Genomic DNA, 23,693 nt, shown 5'->3' with positions numbered 1-23,693 from the left:
GTTGCTTAGAGAAGCAGAAAGCAAAGTATAGTAGTCAAATCTAGTGCAGAAGCAGCATATAGAGTTATAGCCCAAGATGTTTGTGAACTTCTTTGGCTACAAAAGAATTGAGATTGTCTGAAAAAGGGTAGCTTTCCTTGTACAGCGACAACAAAGTCGCAATCAGTATAGCATACTCAGAATCTTGTTTAACATGACCAAACCAAATTTGTTGAAATTGATTGAAACTTCATCAAAGAGAAGTTACAAGTGGTACCTTGAGTTTGCTTCATTTACCGTCAAAAGAACAATAGCGGATGTGCATGCAAAAGTACTTTTCATACTTAGGTTTGCAAGTTTGGCATGTGCAACATCTTTGCACTAACTTGACCAGGAAAATTGTTGTGTTAATAATTGATTAACGTGATTTTGGGGGTCTTTATTTTCCTAGAATTATTATAGGGATAGAATTTATTTATTTTTATTGTAATTGATTGGCTTTCCTTAATTAGCTATAGTGTTCATGACTTCATTTTATAAATATCCCTTTCAAGAGATGCAAAGACATACTGACGAGAGAAGCCTTTTCTTCTCAAAACTTATCATAGTTTGTTTTGGTAATTAAACAACTTATAAAAGATGAAGAAGCAAATCAAGAAGATGGTTTGAGTTGGGCAATTATGGCTATGACTAGGAATGGCAATAGGGCGGGATGGAGAGGGTGCAGGGCTTTAAGTCTAGCAAACAAGAATTTCCGGTCTCCCTGCACAGCTTTTTTTTTATTTTCAACCCGTACCACTCTGCGAAACCCACACTACTTAGTTTTTTTTCCATCTTTTTATTTTTCTAGAGAACAAAGTTCTACATTTTTTTTTATTTTTCTTTAACATGGAGCGTTAAAAATACTATGAGAGACTGTTTCCTACAGTTAAAATGCGCCAGTTTTTAATTCTGACATTATTAAGCATACACTTAAAAAAGTCTCATTTGCACTCAATTAAACATGTTATATTATAGTCTAAATTATCTTAATTCCTTAATACAATTCTCTGCGATTAAAAAGTTCATATATATACTTTATAACTGCAGTACATGTGAAGAGACATATGATGATGTAAAGTTCTTGAGTGACGGTCAAGAGGCACTTCGCAAAACTGAATACTATTTTATAATTGGACAAGTCAAATAATGTAAAAAAAAGTTTGTTAATGCATTGAAGCATAAACTGTAAAGATTGCAGTTTCTAGATCTTAATGTGGCAATATATCAGAAAGAGATCTGTTTGGTTAATAAAAATTCAAAATAAATTCTTGGAACTGAAAAAAAAGGGCTCCGAGTACAAAATATCATATAGATATATTTTCTGAAAATCAGAGAAGAGATTGATAGTTGAGAGCTTCAATCTTCTTAAATCAGAGAAGAGATTGGAGATTAAAGCAGGAGAGTAAGTGAAAATTTTAACCCGCAGAGTCTTAAACCCGCCGTACCCGCCCAGTCCCATTGCCATCCCTACTTATGACCAACTTCCTAGCCCAAGTTTACCCAACCATCATTACCTAAGCCAACCTTGGCAGGATGGATGACTCAACCCATTTTTACTGGATAAATTTGACCTAACCCACCCCTTTGACACCCCGTCCGATAAGCAGTAAATTTCTGGAAGCATCAGTTAAAAGTTACTTACGCAATCAACAGTTCTCTGATCCCAGACATCAAACCACAATGCAGCAGCACTCCAGTAACTGGAATGAGTACTATCATTGTCAGTTTCAGGAGCAATTGGTTGTTCGTTAACATTCATCCATGAACCCAACACAACTCCATCAAGTTCACCACAGGCAATAACTAGGGCTCTACCTAAGGTAGCCAATAAGTGCAGTTTTATTTCTTCTGTTGCATTTCCATTTGAAACTCCCTTGAACTCTTTGCGCCGACAAGAGAAGGTACTCCAGAAACTGCTGCAAGGATAAACCCTCTTCGTGCAAAAGCAAACTGTCAGCTTGAAATTCAACTCCTATCTAGACTCATGGAGCCAGTTAGGGGAACTTAAGTAACAATAATTCCACATACCTCAATCAGTAAAATCCTCTCCAAAATTTGCCACTCATGTGGACCAAGATACCCAAGTCCTTTCATTACTTCAACAATTTGCATCCGTAGAGATCTCCGGACAGTACCGAAAACTAACTGTTTAAGGCTGGTTTCAATATCTTCGCCCAGCTTTTGAAGTGTTGCTACAGCAAGTCCAGTCTCACCCTGATCATGTATGATAGCTGACTCATTAGACATACAATATCTGTTTATACGAATAATCAGAAAAGACCTACCTTCAGAAACAAGTCATAAGCAATAGCTCTTCCAACTTCACGAACTTCGTTGAATGTATCCTGATTTTCCTGCTCTGACATCAAATCTCTTGAACGATGAAGATGCAGCTTAAGAACGGCCAAAGGAAGACGACCAGAAAGTATAGCATCTTTGACAACTGTTTTGACATCCAAATTATCTATCTCCCACCGTGCAATCATATCCTTCGGATTTTCTATAGAAAAAACTCTTTTTTCTTCAGATATTAAATATGGTTCCTTAAAAGTGTCCAAAGAAGAAATGTCTTTGCCATCAAATGCATCCAAAGGCATCAAAGCAAGGTCTTCGCCATTACTTCTCTCCATCTCAGAAGCAGAAATCAGACCCTTTTTGGTTGAAGCCTCCAAAGATAAAATATCGACAGGAAAATCGAGGATACTGGACTCATCCTGTGACAAATCTGTCTCACCTACAGTTTCACCTTGATCCACCTAGAATACGAGATAAAGGAAATGAATATGTATCAAGATCAAGCAACTGATAATATAGAACTTTGGAGGACCAGATCAAAATACCAATTCCTGGCCTAGCCTTTTGCATTTGTATGTGAGTTGCCACTGCAGATTCCGTATGATCTCTAGAAAGTGAGCCATCTTCTGAAGCCTTTCCAGATCTCCTGTCCCGCCAGGTCTACTAACTATCAGCTCTGAAGAAAGAAAAGAATTTTGCACACCTCCAGCTTTCTGCGACTCCATTCCATCTTTCTTATGCTGCAGTAAACCATATTCTCGTATCATCTTGGTGGCAAAGCTAGTTCCTAAAGCAAGAAGCCTGTATCAAGATCTAAGCATAAGAAAGAGAACCTAAGTGAATTCAGATAATAAAGCTGACTATCATATCATAGAAATAAGCAATGAGTTATCTTATTCACCATCATAAACTAACCTCATGACTAAGTTAAGAACTTCCAAACAAGTTAAGCCCCATGCTAAACTTCACACTACCATATTATGTCATGATTTATTTGCTCTATAAATCTTGCCTTTAGGCATGATTTATCACAAGAATTTCAAAGAACAAGTTGAGCCTTGTGGACAACATTTTACACCATTTTTACCAAGTATAACTTATGGGGAACACAATAACTTTTGCCTTAGAGGCAAAGCATATCTCAAGGGTTTAAAAATATAACATATGCTTAATGGGCAATAGTTACACTATTTCACTATGTCTAACTTATGAGAAGCTCTATCATTGTTGCCGTGGAGGCAAGACTTAGAACCAAGAACTTCAAAATAACAAGTTGCCCCTTCTGGGATTTACTTGACACTACCACATTGTGTCTTAATTTATGAGATGCTCCATAACTCTTGCCTTAGAGTCAAGACTTAGCCCAAGGACTTTCAAACAACAAGTTGCGCCTCATGGACAAAAATTTACACCATTGTCACTAACTCAAACTTATGGGGAGCACTTTACAGAATTTCACTCTGTTTAACTTATGAGATGCTCTATAAGTCTTGCCTTAGAGGCAAGATTTAGCCAAGGTCTTTCAAAGAATAAATCACTCCCCATGGGCAAGACTTGGGACTATCATCGAGTGTCTTAATTTATTGTATGCTCCATAACTCTCGTCTTAATAGGGAAGACATAACCAAAGGACTTCCAAAGAATAAGATACGCTCCATGGGCAAAAGGTCTTGATTTATGTTATATTTTATAACTAGTAAAATTAAACGCGCCTCACACGGGAATTTAATGTCGCAATTTATAGACAACAAAGGGTAGTGTGAACAAATTTTTATTTTGCCTTACCGGAAAGGTCACACCTCTTTGGAAAAGTTACAACTCTTCAAAAAGGTCACGACCTTTCATAAAAGACACAACTTTTCATTAAAGTCGCAGCTCTTCATAAAAGTCACAATTTTTCATAAAAGTCACAATTTTTTATAAAAGTCACAACTTTTCATGAAAGGGAAAGACTAGTTTTGGAAATAAATCAACTAAAAGGAAATCTTGGTTTGTGGTGGCACCATGTAGGGGGGCCTAGAGTTCTCTTTTATATATGTATATGACTATTTCCTTAGATGTTAGAGGTAAGACTTATTAACAAAGGACATACAAACAATAAGTCAAGCCCCATGGGCAAAAAAAAAGGAGAGAAAAAACTCTTCTAAAAAATAGAGAAAAGAGAAAATAATAAACAAAAGAAAAATAAATAAAGAAAAAAATAGTGAAAGAAAAATAAAAAAGCGGAAAAAATGAAAGAAGGCGAAAAAATAGAAGTTGCGAAAAAAGAAAAGAAAAAAAATTAAAAATAGAAAAAAAATAATAAAAGAATGAGAAAAATGAATAAGAATTTTTTTTAAAATGAGAGACAACTGAGCATGGAGAGTTGCTTAAAAACATTTGAGATGTAGAGGGGCAAAAATGTAATTTTTCTCTACTTAAAGTGGAAGGAAGGTCATTCTTTAAAGACTTCTCTTATGGGGGGACAAAAAATCTAGACCACATTTGGGGGACACCTTGTGTTTTTGCCATCATGAGCTAGCTTTTGGGATTGAGTTGGGCCCAAGATCTATTCCTTAAATTAACAAAGGAAAGATGGTTTGCTACCATTGAAATGATACCTTCACTTGCTACAATCTCAATTATGAATGCGGCTTAGATTTGGCAACAAGGCATGAGGCGCATGGGCTTTTTCTTGAAGCAAAGCAACATATTAATTTTTACAAAATGATAAAGAGTAATACATAAATTGAGTAATGACTCAGAAACCAGAGTAGAACATCATAAATTAGCAAGAGAAAACAAGTTGGTAACTTAATATTTGCATCTTTACATATGAATGAGAAATAAAATAACTACTACTATTTAGTATGCCTCAACCCCGAGATAGTTGGGCTGAGTTAGAAATATAAAAGGTCCGTTTATTTTTTGAGAATATATAGAAGGTATTTTATTTGGCGAAGTAATTAAATTGCATTAGAAAAGCATCCAGAAGATGCAAAGGTTACAACTAAAAATAAAGTTGCTTCAGACATGAAAATAACATGAAGCTACTGTGCAAAAACCTGTAAAGCAGCCATAAAGATAAACCACCTTTAACCCTACTGTGCTAGAGTTAAGGAGCTAACAAAATCCAAAAAAAAATCCATACTGTTTGCAGGGGAGAGAAGGTTCCAATTATAGAGACTAACTAAACACCTAGTATGAATGGTGCTTATGGGAGTTGATATATCTGCAGTTTCTCTTTCCAAATGCTCCAAAAAATTACTGTTGGGATCATCCTCCAAGTACTTTTGATGGTGTTGTTAACTTCTCCTACATATCCAGCTAGCATAAGCATCTTTGATGAAGAGGGGCATAACCCATTGGAGGCCAAACAATGAGAAGAAGAAATGCCATATGTCGACTGTTGTGGGGCAGTGCAAAAAAAGACGGTTGACACTTTCATTGTCTTGTTTACAGAAAAGACATCTGTTGATGAGAATGATGCCCTTTTTCCTAAGGTTGTCTTGTGTTAAACATACCTTATGTAGGGCTGTCCATGCAAAACATAATATATACCCTCATGATTTTCATTTATCGTAGTTGTTTTTTTAGGATGAATTTATCGTAGATATTTTTCTAATTCTATTGTTTATAAATTGTTGTTGTGTGTCATCATTAATGCGTATTGAGCTTTTTCATTTGACCCTTTTACATAAAGCACATGATTTAATTTCACATTCACTTAAAGGCCAAGCAAACTTCGACGCTTTTCACCATTGACAACACAGGCAGAAAACCCATCTAGCAAAGCTGAAAAGAAATGATAATTATCGAATTCACATATGAGCGAATTAAGTAACCATAGCCCACAACTTTAAAGTAACACACCTAGAAAATTGCATACCTTGATGCAGAAGAGACCTCGTTATCATTACCAACTTTGCAGGACATCAGATAAACAACAGCAAGGAGCAGCCTTAAGATGCCTTCTTCAGCCAAATTGACATGAGCAAGCATTTCTAAAGACCTGTCCATAAATAAACATAAGATTTTATTCCATGCCATGTCTCTAAAAGTCTTCCAGAGAGAAACCTATTTTAGAGATGAAATGACTGTAAACCAAATCCAATTCACATCTAGTTCCGTTTATTCGATAATCTTGTTGGACAAATATGGCCATCAAGCAGTATTGTTTCTTAATGCCTTATGGAGTTTCAAGGTAATTAGCTAAGTTATTTCTTTTAGTTTTATTCAGTCACTATCCCTCCTGTACAGATGATCCAAATGAGTGCAGAACAACAACTGTTGTTAAAAAATCTAGAAGTGGTAGAGAAATTTGCAGACAATATCTAGTCCTCAAAAATATGTTTTAGGTAAAAATAATGTACAGACTAGGTAAAGCTCTCTGATTTCTTAGCATATTGAGTAACATAAATTACAAAACCCTGAAATACAACTCATTTGCATATCCCAGTAGAAGTACCACCTAAGTTAAAATGCTCTGACCTTTACTTCCACATGCCACTCATTTATATAGCCACTCTACTAATAAGTCTCAAAACAAGCTAATCAAACTTACTTTTCAATCTCCTCGAATTTTAGGTATTCCAGTGCCAGCTGCAAGTTCCGAATCCATATAACACTCAAGTCCCATCCTGCATAATTTTGCAAAAGGACATCACACTTCCTGCATATCATGATATTCTTCCTCGCCAGTGAAGAAAAAAGGTTCTAATTCAAAATCGACTGTTCTTGTTGGGCCAAAATCAACGATATTTCAAATTTTCGATTTTACAAAAGACAACAGCAGTATTCCTGATTCACAAATTAACAACTAAAGCATGTGCACAAACTGTAAAAATCAAGTAGAGCAAAGTACAAAGTAGGACACCGACAATTGGCCAAACAAACACTAAGGGCTCGTTTAGTAGCTTGTTAGTATTATGCATGTATTAGTTATTCCATCTTCTACTTCGCAATAAGATAATACACCAATTCCATCATATATACATCTATTAGTTATGCGGGTTGCTAACTTGCAAACCAAACGTCGTATTAATTCTACAAATGAATAACTTATTTCCTAACTAGCTACCAAACATTGCATAACTTTTACATAAATTAATACATGAATAAGTTGCTTCTTTACTGCATACCAAACGACCCTAAGAAGACATGTTTATCTGTTAATCTGGAAGCATTTAACTTCATGAGGGAGCAAACATGTGAAGGCTAGTAAAAGAGTGTATTTCAGTTTCAAGGAATTACCATTTTCTGAGCATAATTTATCTGCCACTTCAGGCCCCTCATACAAGAGAGCTTTATCCAACACCTCCACTTTCCATGGAGAAAAATGTCTTTTTCTGCTTTCAAACTCATGAAGCTTATGGACTCCATACTTCGAACCAGCACTATAACAAGTTTGCCGGTATCCAATAGCTTCGACCGGATAGAAGTTTGAAGGAAGAGAAAGACGAGGCAGAACAACAGCAATACCGTCCTTTGTGACCAAATACAAACAACCCTGAAAACTACAACCTATAGCTTCGTCCACTATGGCATCCCAACCTTGGATGTTATAGCTGCTGTCATCATTTATTGTCATGTTCACATTTAAACTGGAATGAACAAGTCGACACTTCCCATTTTCCCCAGAACACTTTCCCTTCACTAACCGAGTGATCCCAAAAGGAGAAAAACAAACAACGCCATCTTCTTTAGATCCATCTGTAGCAAGGAAAACTTTTCTACGATGGCATGACCATAATCTACTACCAAAAGTCCTGCTCTTATTTACATCAAGAGCATCAGATAGGCCACTTCCATATGAGCCATACTTCCTTTCCTCGTGTGTATTATCAGCAAAAGAAGACTCTCTAATAATGGATGATTTTCTTTGTTCCTTCCCACCGAAAAAATTGGAAAAGACCCTTTGATAGACAATTTCAGCGGCACCTGCCGCCCAAGCAACCAACATTCCATCACTCAATTGTTGAGGGTGCAATTTCTCAAGTGAACAATACTTCTGTGGAATATGGTCATCCACATGTATTACATATGTTAAACCATATTCATCGATCACACAAAATGTCAAAGAATGGGAAATAACAAGAAGCCGTTTGAACCTTCTTCTACCGACAAAATCTCCTGCTTGATTGATGAGCTGACCACATTTCTTCTCTTCAATACAACTTCGTCTGATCTTTGAAGATGAATATTTTTGTTCTTGAGATACTAAGGAAGGAGAAACTCCACAAATATTTAACAGATCTAAAGATGCTATATGTTCACCGGTTAATGTAATGTAAATGGAGACAAAGCCAGAAACATTAAGAGAAATAAGAAAAGCATGAGAAAATTTGAACTCTGGCCACTCAATTGATGGCCTGCCCTCGAGGCATTTTCCCACTGTCACCGAGCAAACCCACTGCATTCCCCAATTAATTAACCTGGCCACTGCAACTAAAACTTTACAGCCTGTTCCATCATCTATATTTGTGCTTTCAGTTTGAACATCTTTCTTTGTATTTAAGGCAAACCCAACTAAGCATTGTGCATCATTAGAGAACACTCTGAAACATTTGTAAGAACTGCTCAGCTGACCAACTAGAGCATCAGGAGACATCTGTATGGAATCTGTAGATATACTGTCTGCATGATCTTCAGCTGAGACATTACTATTCTGTTTGTCATGTGATATAGGATAACCATCAGATAGAAATTCCAATAGCAGTGGACAACTGAGAAAATTACTAAAAGAGACAACTGAAGCAGATGAAGGAACTGACGATTTATCTGGGAACTTTGTATACACTGTTCCATCAGACTTCATTGTTTCAACTTTAGTCAAATAAGTATGCAACCATCTCTTCACTCCAAAATTCTCAGCTGATACCTCCTTTTGACCCTCCATAGAACTATTCGCTCTTCCCCCAGTTACACTAGACCAGCTCATATCACTGACATCCAGGGAGTCATTGGACTGCATGGTGGAGTCACACACAGTTCCCGATAGTTGAGCTGAGGCTGTTGAAGGACCCCACTCCACCCATAACCCTTGACCTACATCAACTTGTCCTGTGGGTGTTATGAGCTCACTCATCATATAGGATTGGCAAAAAGCATGGACAGTTACCCCCTCACTGCCTAACACAAAAAGCAGTTCTTTGAAAGGAACATTGTCATGCTGACTACATAAATCTTCACACCTACCCCAAGCCACCTTGCTTACATCAGAAATAGAAGGGAAAGAGATAGGTCCAGTAAAATCAACTGCCTCTGTTTTTATGTTACATGTCTCTGCCTCAATGGACTGTGAAGTGCTCTCACAATCATCCCCCAACTCTGTTTTATCAGGAAACATGCGCTCCAGAGAGCAGGGAAAAGAAGCATCATGATTCTGGAGATTTTTATAGCTTTGTGGATCCTTAATACTTTTACCTGCAAAGAACAGGAATCTATTAGAGGTGAATATACAATCTACATTGCTGAAGTGACAGGTAAGTTAATTATATTCACATTTACCCAATGGAAGAAGCAAAGCTTCACGATGATATGAAAGTAGCAACAATAACTCCCGTCTCGGAGAAATAAAACCTTCACAAAAGTCTGACAGGTTGAATTGGACTCGCGAGGACCCCCAATTCTGCAGCTGCAGTATTGCAGGATCTTCACCACCATTGGCAAAATCCATGCCAGCCTATGCAAAGGGATAACAAAAATAAGCAGAGGCTGAAAAAAATGATAGCCATTGACGTATAGGGAGTTTGAGGTAACAAATTCATCAAAAGAACACGATAATATGTTCAAACGCCCCTGAAATTTGTTAGAGGCCGAAGACATGATTGACTTTCTTTAGTCATTTTTAAAATCTGTAATGGTTCCGTTGATGTTCTACCCTCTCCATTTTCTTTTTGTTGTCATACACCAATAATACTCATAACATTATCAATCAAAAAAAGCCCATGAAAAGTTGGGATCAATTAGATGATAGAAGATGCTTTTCCAGTTAGCAGTTAGCACACAAGGTCATAATGAGAATTCAATTAGGAAAGGTAATAGGTCAAGTAAGAGAAACGGTATCACTATTCCTTAAGGAGAGACGTACAAAAGCTTCCACAATGGACACTCACCCTCCCTGCTTTCTCCTGTGTCCTTTATGGGCAACAAAATGGCTATAATTGAAATAAGCCTAACCAAAGAAGCCCCTTCTTTTCCTACTGCTAATGTTGACTTATTTTATGACCAAAAAAATGTGGAATGTGATCTACAAATATACTTACAAGAAAGTGGATCAATTTTCACCACTACCCGACACAAAATTCATGTATTGTGATTAAGGAGCACATAGTCAGATGACTGCACAATGAACATCATCCCTTACATTCTCATCTAGCTTTATGGGGCACATCAACATGGCAATAATATAATTGAAAACACTTTCAAGCGTACTCTAAAGCACTACTTTTTCCTGACCCTCAGGCGGGCTTGTTTTCGGACATGTTCACAGGTGAAAAGTGATGATAGGGGAGCTGCATCCAGAACTGACAGGTCTCTATTTTTTTTCAAATAGGTAACTTTGTATTATATCACAAAACAGTACATGGGTATATATATACAAATGTCTCCTTTTCCACTGTTTTCAGTCTATATTGAGTCTAGAAACATCAATTACTGATAGAGTGTCATTGGAGTATAATTGATTACACCAAAAACATAACAATAAGATGCACTTAAACTTGATTTTCTGGACATCATTCTCTATGCTCTCAAAACACCTAGAATTCCTTTCTTTCCAAATAGTCCACCATATACTAGCAGGGATGATTCTCCATTTGTTCATGTCCTTTGCATTCACCCATGCTGCCTCCAAGCTCTTCAAAGCCTCTGAGACCTTACTAGGCATGGTCCAGGAGATGCCTTTGAGGTTCAAAAAAATCATCCATAGTTGTAAGGTATATTTGCAGTGTATGTACAGATGGCTCCCTGTCTCTAATGCCTCCCCACAAAGGAAACAACTAGAGCATGAGGTTATCCCTCATTTCTTCAAGTTATCTCGAGTCGGAGCAGCTTCTTTAGCCAATAATCATATGAAGCATGAGATTTTATGAAGTATTCTACTTCTCCATATTTGTTTCCATGGCCAACGGTATGTTTGTGGGTTTGTCTGATCCATCAACTTGTAGGTTGAGTTAATTTTTAACTCCTCTCTGCTATTTCCCTTCCACCACAAAACATTTTCCTGTTCGCAGCCCATTAAAAGATTCCACAGTGTTGAGAAATTCCGCAACTCTTGCTATTTCCCAGTCTTGAAATTGTCTTCTGAAATTAAAGCTCCTCTCCTGATTTGTCCATAACTCTACTATAGTGCTTTTCTGTCCCAGAACTATAATGTATATGTCAGGGAAAAGTACTTCTAGGTTTCCCTTTTCATGCCACTCATCTTTCCAAAATTCTGCCTTGCTTTTCATCTACAACTTTGATCTTTGCATTACTCTTAACTTCATCCAACATGTCTTTTATTGATCTCTACAAACTCACTCCATAAGGTGTAGTCACTTCTTAGGTCATCCATATATCTTCACCTTCATACTTTGCATTTATTACCCTTTTCCATAGCATTTGATTTTCATTGGCAAACTTCCACAACCATTTCATCCTTAGAGCTATACTCTGCACCTTCAGGTTCTTTATTCCCATACCACCTACCTTCTTGCCAGTTATCACTACTTACCACTTCACCAAATGGAAGCCTTTTCTCTCCTTGTTGCCATGCCATACAAATTTTCTCCATATACAGTCCAATCTCTTTATGACTCCTGCTGGTATTGGGAACAAGGTCATCATGTAAGTTGGCAAGGCATCTAGGACTGAATTGATGAGACTCCATCTGCCTCCAAAGGACAGATATTGAGTTCTCCATTAGCCAATTTCATTTCACACTTCTCCAGCACACCATTCCATATCTCAGCAGAGTTGAATTTTCCACCTAGAAGCATTTTCAAGTAAGTTGTTGGCAGAGTATCAATTACCCCACTAAGGATTGCTGCTAGGCGAATCATATTTGTGACTGTATTGATTGGATACACTAATCTCTTCCTCCCATTGATATGTAGTCCAGTCATTCCTTCAAACAGAATTAGTGTTACCCTCACATATTTTAGTTGTTGTTCCTCATCATCACAAAAAATTAGGGTATCATCTGCACATTGTAGGTGTGTCACCTCCAAACTGTCGCCACCCTCTCTGGCAACATCAAAACCTTTCAACCAGGCTCTGTTGTTTGTTGTTTCGATCATATTATTCAGCCCCTCCATAGTGATTAAAAATAAAAAAGGTGACAAAAGGGTCACCTTGCCTGAGACCTCTCTGAGTATTGAAAAATCCTGTAGGGGCTCCTTTATTAAGCACGCAAAATTTGACAGTTGAAATACAATACTTTATCCATCTCAACTATTTATGTCTGAAGCCCATTCTTTCCAACATCTTCGGTAAATACCTCCCATTGACATGATCATATGCTTTCTCTATGTCCAGCTTGCATATTATACCAAGTGTCTTCCGTTTGATTCTGGAATCTACAGCTTCATTAGCAATCAACACAGCATCCATCATCTGTCTACCTTCAATAAATGGCATCTGTTGAGAATCAACCAATTCCCCTATCACTCCTTTCAGCCTCTCGGTCAGTACTTTGGAGAGTAGTATGTACATGCTACCTATCAGGCTTATAGGTCTGAAATCTCTTGGCTAATTTGCTCCTTTCTTCTTTGGTATGAGGCAATGAATGTTGCGTTAAAGCTTTTCTCAAAAACTTTTTGTTCTGACAGGTCTCTTTATTTGAATGAACATAATGATGGATCCTGTATTATCAAATCATCCGTCCTGCCTCAAATACTCTCAGATCATCCTACTGAATTGGTATATAGGCAGTAGGACAAAAGGGGATCTTATTTCAAAGAAGGAAATTGTGGGTTTCACGGATATTGTCAAAGGATGGCAGGAAGTCAATGGGAGTCCTGATTATGCTTTGGCCACAAAAGCTTAAATGTAGAAGCAAAAGCACCAGAATGGAATGTGAACAATTCGGTAACATAGAAAGAAAAAAAAAAGAGTGATTTACTGGAAAGCTAAGAATGTAGGAAATTCAATAGAGTGCAGAAATATTAAACTGAACAAAAAATGACAGAGAAGGCTCCAACCCTGATGAAATTGCAAAAAGACAAAATGGAGAAGATATCCTGGTGACAAAAGTTGAGAAGTAAATGACTAAAGCACTTTGCAGGTTTTCCAACCTCACAAAGAGATACAGCCAGATTGACAAGTTAAAGGTTGCAAGGGAAATTATTAAGGATAATCAAGACAAAATTATAGTTGAAATTCTCGAGTCTTACCAATAACTTTACAGTGAACAGAAAGCTGTGGGCCTTCTATCAAGGTAATGTCTCCAAAAATCAAAAGAGGAAAAGACATGGTTGCAAATAGCTTTTAATATGATAAGTTGCGAAGAGGAATTGTTATGGATAAGATGGTTTTAATATGGTTTTTCTTATGAAGTAAGATATATCATTATTAGGCACCAAAAAGATGCAAATAATAACAACAGCACAAAATAATATTAGCTCCAGCATAACATTGTTTTAATAAGGCTTTTATAGAAAACCGTTGCCAAGAGTAAAACTAGAAGTTAAGAAAGCAATTTGAGTGTTTTCATTATTATGTCAGATTTGGAAAAAAGATTAGACGTATTGGATTGATCCTTAAGAGAATATCCTTTTGACAAAAGAGACTACAAGCCTATCAGCTTAGTTAGGTGCTTTTATTCTAAGCTTTTCACCAAAAGGTCAAAGGTAGTGATCACCAAATTAGTAGAAGAAATACACAAAATCACATGGCATTTGTAAAGGGCAAACAGATAGTGGTATATCCTGATTGCACCGAATGTATAAATGCTAGAAGGAGTCAAAGCAGTCCTGTTTTAAATGTGTAAGCTTAATATAAGAAAGTGTCCGACCATGGTAAAATGTTAATAGATCATTTCTACTAAACTTGTTGAAGAACATCTTGGTGAAAGATGATTAAATGGGTGCATTTATGTAGTTTTACTTAGAATTTTTCTGTTATTACCAATGGGCAACCAGAGGGCATCTTCCTAGCCCATAAAGGTCTTAAACAGGGAGACCTTATCTATTCTTTCTTAATTATACTAGTTATGAAACCCTTAGCTGGGATGTATATAAGGCTGCTTCTTATAACTGGATCAAGCGCTTTTCGGGAATGACACATTCATAATGTGTGATCCTGAGGTGACTCCATTGAGATATTTAAAGACTACCTCGTGTTCCTGTAAGTATACAAGATCAGGTGTCGTTCGAAGAAAATCACATCATTTTGTTTAGTATTTTCCATAGCTTCTTTCACCTAATAGTTAATTTTTTTGGGTAGTAACTGCGAACTACTACCATTACTCCAACATGAAAACTTCAAATTTACAACCTAAAGAGCACCTCTTGTCCCAACCACCACCAAGAAGAGGTCTAGGACTATCCCAGTCTCAAGCAAAACTAATCCAGGAAAATAAAAAATACGCTCGTACCAAATACAAACAAATTCATTCTTTTGATCTAAACTGTTTACTCTCTAGTTAGTCTTCTCAGCAGAATCTAACAGCCCACGTCACTCAAGGGGTGCCTGGGGAATGGCTATTCGAGCTCTCACTTCTTTCTGTACATTTGCAAAACTCGTACTCACATCTATGCTCAGAAAATCTTCCAATTTCTGGCTTTTCATGTGTGATAAATCATTGCCCCCCATATTGCCACCAAAACCTTTTTTTTTTGTATTTGCTTCCATTTCTTTTGTTTAAGCCATTTCAGACTTTGTAGGACATCCTTTTGAATCATTTGGACCTCTGTCCAGTTTGCCAGCCCATGTCGAACTGCAATAATCCATTCACACTCGGAGAATAGGTGTGGAGGAGTTTCACCTTGTAGTTTTCAAACCTGTTTTGAAATGTTTTTCTTGAGTTGAGGGTCTACGAGAAACACCTTCTTTACCTCAGAAGGTAGTGGTAAGGTTTGCATACATTCTACCCTCCCCAAACCCCAATTGTCATACATTGGATATGTTGTTGTTGTTTATACTTTTGGGTCGTTTGGATCAGAATAAAGTTATTCAGGAATTACAAATTGTTTATGTTATGATTTATAATGAAGAAATTGGTATATGGTGATTAATACTAACGAAAATTTTATACATCAATTAATTACTCTATATTCTATAATAATATTTGTCTTTAGATAATTTAGCATATGCATTACTATTACACATATTCTTATTTCGTATTCCTTTTTTTTTTTTTTATGACAAGGGAAACCCGCAGCCGCTACCCTTTGGGTGCGCACAATTCTTATTTTGTATTCTTAACATGAATATAATGAAGAAATTGGTAGACGGTGATTAATACTTAAGAAAAATTTATGCATCAATTTATTACTCTATAATAATATTTGTCTTTAGATAATTTAGTATCTACATTATTATTACTGTATTACACATATTCTTATTTCGTATTCTTATTTCATATTCTATCATATTATAAATTCCCACATAATTAAATGCAGTATTATTTACTATCGCCAACCAAACACTATATTATCTTAAGAGGAACTTTATATTGAGATCAATTATTCATATACTTCAACCAAACACTCAATAATCTTATGCGAGATTTTATACTGGGATTAATTCTTTTTATACTCACCAAATGACCATACGATTGTGATGCCCTTTTGTTGTTTGATCAATTAATAAGAATCTATTAAAAATAAATGAAAAAACACTTGTATACAAAAGTATGCCAAAAAGTAGAAAAATCTTACCAGAAGATACTCCCTCCACCTCAATTTATGTGGCACATTTTCCTTGAAACAACTTAAATTCTCTTTTACCCTCAAAGAAATAATTTATAGTCATACAAATGTTTAGATTTGTTTTAGCCCACAAATTTCAAGTATTCGTTTCTTTCTTAACTTTGTGCTTAGTCAAGCAATGTCATATAAATTGGGACGAAGTGAGTATGGTTTTCTACAACTTATGTTGTGTTAAGATATTATTCCCTCCCTCAAATTTCATGAAGGCGTTCGACTGAGCACGACGCTTACGAAAAAAAGACTTTTGAAGCTTGTGGTTTAAAACAAGTCATAGATATTTGTGTGGTTGTAAGTCATCTTATTGAAGGTAAAATGGAGAGTTTAAAGTTAAATTGCTACTAAATATAGGAAGGTGTCCTTTTTGGGACAGATTAAAAAGGAAAAAACGTCACATAAATTGGAATAGAGTGAGCACAATTTTGCAACATATTTTACCGATATCGAGGAATAGAATCAGGAATAGTATGTAGAATCATACTTGAAAAAGATTTGTAATATAATGTCTATAAATAGGATTCCAGTGTAATAATGTAGATGTATAATTTAATAATATTTTTCTCTTTTATTTCTCACATAGTATCAAAGCATTGGTAAGAATCTAGTGAAAGAAAATTAGGTTAAAAGTGCGTCAAATTCCAACAACTTTCTACAGTTGTTTAGTGTTAACCCCGTTTTTCATAGGTGCTGAGTGAAAATCAACACCACCACATGGTCCCCCAACCTCTCGCGACCATAACCCACAAAATTCTACTAACAAAAACCTTTCACGCATTGTCAGAAGCAGCCTTTCCAGCAAGATCTACACCATGTGTCGGTGTGTGAGCCTCTTTAGAACCACTTTTTTGAGATATTTTGTTCTCCAACCAGGGCACCTGCCAAGTCCAACCCTAACCATATATTTTTCTTCAAGTTTTGGCGAGGAAACTATTCCAACGACTTCAACAATGTTTTCGGGTTTTTTTGGGGCGGTTTTTTTTCCAGTAGGGTCTCCTCATCATCTAACCCTACCCATATAAAAAAAATTCCTAGAATTGACCACTTTCCAGAGTTCAGATTTGATTTTCTAGCACATAAACAATTTTTTTCAGATTTCTACAACAATTTATATTTTTTCAGTCATTAGGCTACAAAATTTTGATTTCACAAGGTGTCTATCAGGAGTTGATATTTTAGGTTCCTTAATTATGAAAATTATAAATTCAAACACTATGAATACTTCAAAACCATTAAGGGGAAGCTCAAACTATTAAGCTTGGGCTATCTTGATTGAATTGTGGTATGGGGGTCAAGGTGTCCAAGATCAATGCATGTGTGGTAGATGAAAAGGCAAAGACTAGTGAGGAAGATGCAAAAGTCAAAGCACAATCGGAGAAGGTTGCCGCTCAATTACAGTCTCCTATGACAATTTATTGATTCCAAGTTGATGCCCTTGTTTCGCCCATTCCCAAAACATGTTATTTAATTTGGAAAAAGGCTCTTGCTTTTTACATTAATGACATATCTAGTTTCCATGATGTGATACCTCAAATTATTATCAATTTAAAGAAACAAGAATTCGATATGTCTACTTACTAGGGATAGGTATAGGCAGTCATGGAGGAATTTGTAGCGTTGATGCTAGTCGATATAGACGAGGAGAAACAACAAAAGCATAGACAAACTTTGTTTCTAGTTCTTACACTTGTTGGACATTCTACTCACCATGATTCAATGCATGACCAGATTTTAGTTAATCCTACAGTTCCTACAATTAATGAATTATTATCTCATATACTTCGCCTTGTCACGCCTCCCCGTCTAAAAGTGGTTTCATCCCACCACTGACTCATATTCTCGCATTTCAAACCAAAAAAATGAACATCTTGGACTGTGGTGAATTGATGAGGAAAAGGTCGTTTTGGAAAATCTAGACCTAAGTGTAGTTCTTGTCATAGGCTTAAAGATACTTGTAACATATGTTATACTCTACACGGTCGACCACCCAATAATAATCCTATTGCTCAATCAGTATCGAGCAAGTAGCAAACATCTCCACAAGCAGCCTCTGTTGCTAAGCTTAATCAACCATCCAATAATCATTATGTTGCTCAAACAGAATATGATAAGTTTCTTCATTATCGAGCGCGTAGGCAGACATCTCAACAAGTAGTGTGGTTGCTCAGCCTAATATTTTTGTTATTGGTAATTGCTTTACTTGTGTTTCACAATCTAGTACTTTTTAGTGGGTTGTGGACAGGTTTTAGCAACCGACTGCTCTTACAAATGCAAGTCTATGCTAGCTAAAGAAGATGGTGCCTAATTTGTTTATAGTCTATCCACACTAGATTATGAATCATGTCAACTTGTGGAACATATACCCCTCCCAACTACATTTTCACATAGTACTAAGGGTAGTTCAAAGTCTATTTATTCATTAGTTCATTCAAATATTTAGGGTGCTACAGTTCACCTTAGAATTTCGCTATTTTTTTAGTTTCATTGATGAAATTCAAGGTGTACTTGGATTTTCTAAATGAAAGATCATTCTAAGTTATTTTCTACATTTTACTTTTTGCGCTCAAATACAAAATCAAATTGGTGTTTCTATTTGTACTATTTGTAGTGATAATGCCTTATACTACTTATCGTCAATATTTTAGGAGTTTATAACTCACCAAGAAATAATTCACCTGACACCTTGTCTGTACACTACTCAGTCTCAGCAGAGCGGGGTAGCAAAAAGAAAGAATATGTATCTCATTAAGACTGCTCGCACTCTTATCATTAAATCCCATGTTCTGCTATGTTTTGGGGGTGATGCAATCCACATCTTGTTATTTAATTAATAGAATGTCCTCATCTTTCATTAAGAATCAGATTCCCTAAACCATAATGTTTCCTCAATCATATCTCTACTCCATCCCCAACGTAACTTTGGAAGCACGTGTTTTTTTCATAACTTAGCCTAACAAAAAGATAAATTAGCTCTTTGCACTCTCAAATGTGTCTTTTTTGGTTACTCTCTAGTTCAAAAAAGGTATTGTTGCTATTCACCTGATCTCGTCAAAACCTTATGTTAGTCGATGTCACATTCTTTGAATCTCAATCTTACTATACATCTTCTGATCATTCAGATATCTCTAAAGTCTTACGATCTTACCCATACCTTTTGAGGAATCCACTATTACTTCTACATCTCATGTTATCATCATTGTCCACATCCAGCATTAGGCCTAGATGATTCATGTCATGTGTCGGGCCTTGTGCCTATTGAGGACTTGCCTCCTCCTAGACAACCAATTGCTCTTCAAAAAGGTATACAATTCACTCGTTATACAAAACTTCATTATACTTTCTTGAGTTATCACAGTCTATCATCACCCCATTATACTAAAACAGTATAATCAAGGGCCCTTTCATATCATATTAAATCTAGTATTTCATGACAGGACTAAGCACATTGAGATTGACTATCACTTTGTTAGAGAAAAAATACTCTCAGCAGATATTCTTATAAAATTTGTGAAGTCAAGTAATCAACTTGTAGATTTCTTCACCAAGTCCCTCATCGGTCCTCATAACAATGTTAGTTGTTACATATGGACTTGTATGCACCCACTTATGGGGGAGCGTTAGAATACGAATATGGAAACAGTATATAAATCCTACTTGGAAAAGGATTGCAATATAGTGTCTATAAACAGGGTCCCACTATAATAATATAAATACACAATTAAGTCATATCTTTCTCTTATATTTCTCGCAATTTAGTCTCTTCCTTTATTTTTTCTTGATTTCATTATTTTGATAATCAATGTCAAGATGCTTATGTAACTAATATTATACGTCTATCAACCAGTAAATAGAGACCAATAATTTCATTCTTTTTTAATTCTGACTGCAATAAAAAGCATTGTTCAGAATATCATTTGGGCATTTCATATTTCCTAATATTTCTCTTATAATTATTGACATAGAGGCATTTGAATGGTTCACATGTTTGTTTTGAAGTTCGAATTTTTATTATTGGTGAAGAGTTTAAATATCATATATAATAAAACCAGCAAAAATTGATGTCGGTAGAGTTACAACAAAAGGAACCATTGCATGTGTGTCGAGTGCTAATAAAGTCAATCACGGCAGTAGGGTGAGAAGCATATACATCTGCCATGTTACACCAAAAACTATGCAAAAAAAATACAGATGTATTTGACATTAATAATTGTATTTCTTTTGTCTTCAAATAACCTATTCCTTATTTCCAACAGTTGGTATGGTGTACCAGCTGTTGTTCGAGGACCTTCACATGTGCTGCCAATCTTGCAAAAACTGTGGGATGGTTTTGGCATTCACCCCCAAAATGTTTAAGACAAAGTTCCAAATCTGAGAAGTACATTTACAACGAAGAAAGAGCTGGTTGTTGTCCTCAAGCTGTTTTGCAATGTTGTATACCCCTTATTTAAAGGTTATTTTCAGTCAGACAAGCCTCTTTAGACACCAATCAATACACTTCTCACCTTTTTTTTAAAGTTGACTAATATTCAACAGCTTCCTTCTTTTCTGTATATATTATGGACTATGATTTTTCTTTCCCATTGTTTTAGTTTTTTACATTATCTCTAATTGGACTTTGGTACCTACTAAAGAGTGCTTTCGGCACTAGGACTTGAGATGACTGACTGTCAATCTCAGAGGGTAATGTAGACTATAGTGGCTTTATATTTGGGTCAAGGGCAACATGCTAAAGCCACTTTGAAGCTTAGATACACTATTTTCAACACATATGATAGAAGTCATTGGGAAACTACGGCATTATGTTTACTACGGATCCTTTATATGAATCAAACCAATTGATTGCAGCTTTACCTCACACAGACCTCATTGTGTTAATACTAACACTAAAGCATATCCGATTAAGTTTACATGCAACAAGCTTCAAGTCCTAATCTCATCCAACCTAACCTCAGATAAACTTACTACTCTTGAATTCAAAAGAAGCAACTCCGTATCAGGTTCTTCAGTCACCCCTAATCACAAACTAGTTTGGGTCGTCTATATTTATCCTCTATATCCATTCTGCTGCAATTCATCAGCTTAATTCCACTACTCAATACTTTGTCCAAAGAAATTCTATAAAAACATGGGTTTCACTAAATCTCACAACTATCCCTACTCTGTCATACAATCCCTAACCAAACAAAAAACACTCCAGTTCAAACAAATAAAATTCAGGCACTCATAGGTATTGCCTAGTTGTCAATCAAGTAGGTTGAGAACCATGAGGAAGATTTATTTCCATCCGTCCTAGCCTTAATAGTCAGAGTTACCTAATACTTATTACTGGTGGATGCGGCAAGTACTATCCCATGGAATTAGTCAAGGACTCGAGATACACCCAAACTAGCATGCCAGTTCCAAAATTTCCAATCCTCCAATCTAAACCACCTTTGTTAACTCTTTAGCCCAAAAACCCACATCATATTCCCACTGTTCTTGATATCCTAATACAGAAAATTAGTTTCAAAACTCTTCAAAAATGAATCCAATTCATCTATCTATAAGATTTGCAGAGAAAAAAAAAACCATTTTTTTAACCAAATCAAAAAACTAAAATTGACCCAGATATCAAATTTCAAAAGGGGTCTTAATTCACTAAAATTCTTGCAAAAAACAAACATAAAACAAAAACAATCAACGATTAAAACCTTAGCAGTTTTATCAAACTTTCAACTCATAACTTGAGGGAAGAAAAACAGTAAGAAGAAAACCTGAAAAGGGTAGAGTCTAATCGATCGATTGTTAGCAGAAACTGTGTTTTTTGAAAGCTCTGCTTCTCATAGTCTTCTTCCCCTTTCTTTCGCTCTCACAATTCCAACCAAAAAAAAATGGTGGCTTTTGCACGATCTCAGAAATATATTTTATGTAATTTATCAGTAATTATATATATTCACTTGATTTATTTTTTGCTTTTTTTGTCTTTTTGGTTAGAAAAACCCTTTGATATTTATTATAGAAAATGACAAAATGTTTTTCGTTATGTTTTAAAATGTAAAATTTGAAATAGTCCTTTTTAAGTGGTATGTGATAATTTTGGTCCTTTTAATTTTTTTAAAACTTGTGAAGTATTGAATAATCTGGAGATGCAAGACTTGACGAAAATGATAAGAAACAGATTAATTTATAAAATATTGAAAAGTTTTATCAAATTCAAAAATCTACAATATAAAATATAAAAATTATACCAAATTTTAAGAATAAATCAAAAATAGAAAAAATTACAAAATTAGACTTCTACTAAGAGTTTCTATTAATTTTCTTTTTTATGGATTTCATCAAATTTAACTAATTGAGATTGATCAATATTTATTGAAATTAATTTTTAACATATTTAAAACAAAATTGTTTGGTATATATTTAAGGAATTATTTAAATCTACCCTCAAATTTAAAATTTAAAGACCATTTTTATCGTTTTCTCATATTATTTAATATTTAGTAATTATATTTGTATATGTAATAAAATAAAAGCAATGAAAGATATCATTGCACAATTTAATATAGGGTACATAGGAAAGTTGTAGAAAGGCATCTTTGATTACTCATTCTTTTGGCTTTTAGTATGATGTTGAACCATGAGCAATTTCTTTTTAGTCTTTTTTTTAAACTTTAGATTAGAAAAATAATATTTTTATTTTTTATAAAATGATATATCGAGGTAATATGTCAATCACTAATGAACAAGTAAAAATGAGATATCAATGCTCATCAATAAACCCATTTTAATTGTAATGCTTAATTTTTTATTGTTAAGTTGATTTTTAAGATTTAAATTAATTTATTTGGTTATTGTAACAGAAGTAAAATAAATAATTTTAAAACGGCAAAATGCATAATTATTATTAATCTAATGTCTATATACATGTTTGACTTAACATAATTAATTAGTTCTATCTAAATAGTTTTACAAATATAAATACAAAAAATTATGTCTTAGTAATTAAACAAACTAAAAATGTTGTCATCCTTAATATATCTTTATGTGATCACTAACTTAAATAATTATCAATTGTTTTAATACTCTCAATCAAGCTATATAAGAATTAATACTCAAACCATTAATCAAAGATAGAGTTATTACAGTCCTAAAGATAGTTGATAAGCAATTAAGCACTAATTAAAACAAAAAAATCCCCATTTTAGTTCTTTCCGTTACAACTAAACTTGAATTATTGATAAAAAAATTTGTGATAGAGTAATAAATATTTATCTATTTTTAATACGAAGTTTTGAGTTGGAATTTCAAATATTTAGAGTCATTTTTAATTATGAGCCCTTTATTTTACAGGTGAAACTTTTCCAAATAAATCTAAATAAATTATACTTCAAAATGGATATTAAAAAGAATCCAATTACTCTATTTGACTTTGTATGCTATCTTAACTAGATTATGTGTGATATGGTCAATTAACAAAATTCCTAAGCAATTTGATATTTTCTCTTATAA

The 23,693-nt window shown here is 35.0% G+C and overlaps 1 protein-coding gene across 1 annotated transcript in view; it reads right to left on the bottom strand.

Annotated features, from left to right (window-relative positions):
* Nucleotides 1-22,112, bottom strand: part of LOC107017581 — a 44,094-nt gene extending 21,982 nt beyond the window's left edge. Inside the window, exons 1-9 of the mRNA XM_015217748.2 lie at nt 21,959-22,112; nt 9,805-9,979; nt 7,549-9,720; nt 6,860-6,935; nt 6,185-6,307; nt 2,862-3,117; nt 2,307-2,777; nt 2,050-2,235; nt 1,664-1,954 (exon numbers count right to left, since the gene is read on the bottom strand). Of these exons, the coding sequence (XP_015073234.1) occupies nt 1,664-1,954; nt 2,050-2,235; nt 2,307-2,777; nt 2,862-3,117; nt 6,185-6,307; nt 6,860-6,935; nt 7,549-9,720; nt 9,805-9,973 (3,744 nt within the window). The 5' untranslated portion in view covers nt 9,974-9,979; nt 21,959-22,112. The remainder of the gene's footprint in view (nt 1-1,663; nt 1,955-2,049; nt 2,236-2,306; nt 2,778-2,861; nt 3,118-6,184; nt 6,308-6,859; nt 6,936-7,548; nt 9,721-9,804; nt 9,980-21,958) is intronic.
* Nucleotides 22,113-23,693: the final 1,581 nt, after the last annotated feature.

Source organism: Solanum pennellii, chromosome 4, assembly GCF_001406875.1.
Source record: "Solanum pennellii chromosome 4, SPENNV200".
In the NCBI taxonomy this organism is placed as follows: domain Eukaryota; kingdom Viridiplantae; phylum Streptophyta; class Magnoliopsida; order Solanales; family Solanaceae; genus Solanum; species Solanum pennellii.
The sequence above is the reverse complement of the archived record's forward strand: the minus strand, read 5'-3'. Positions and strand labels throughout refer to the sequence as shown.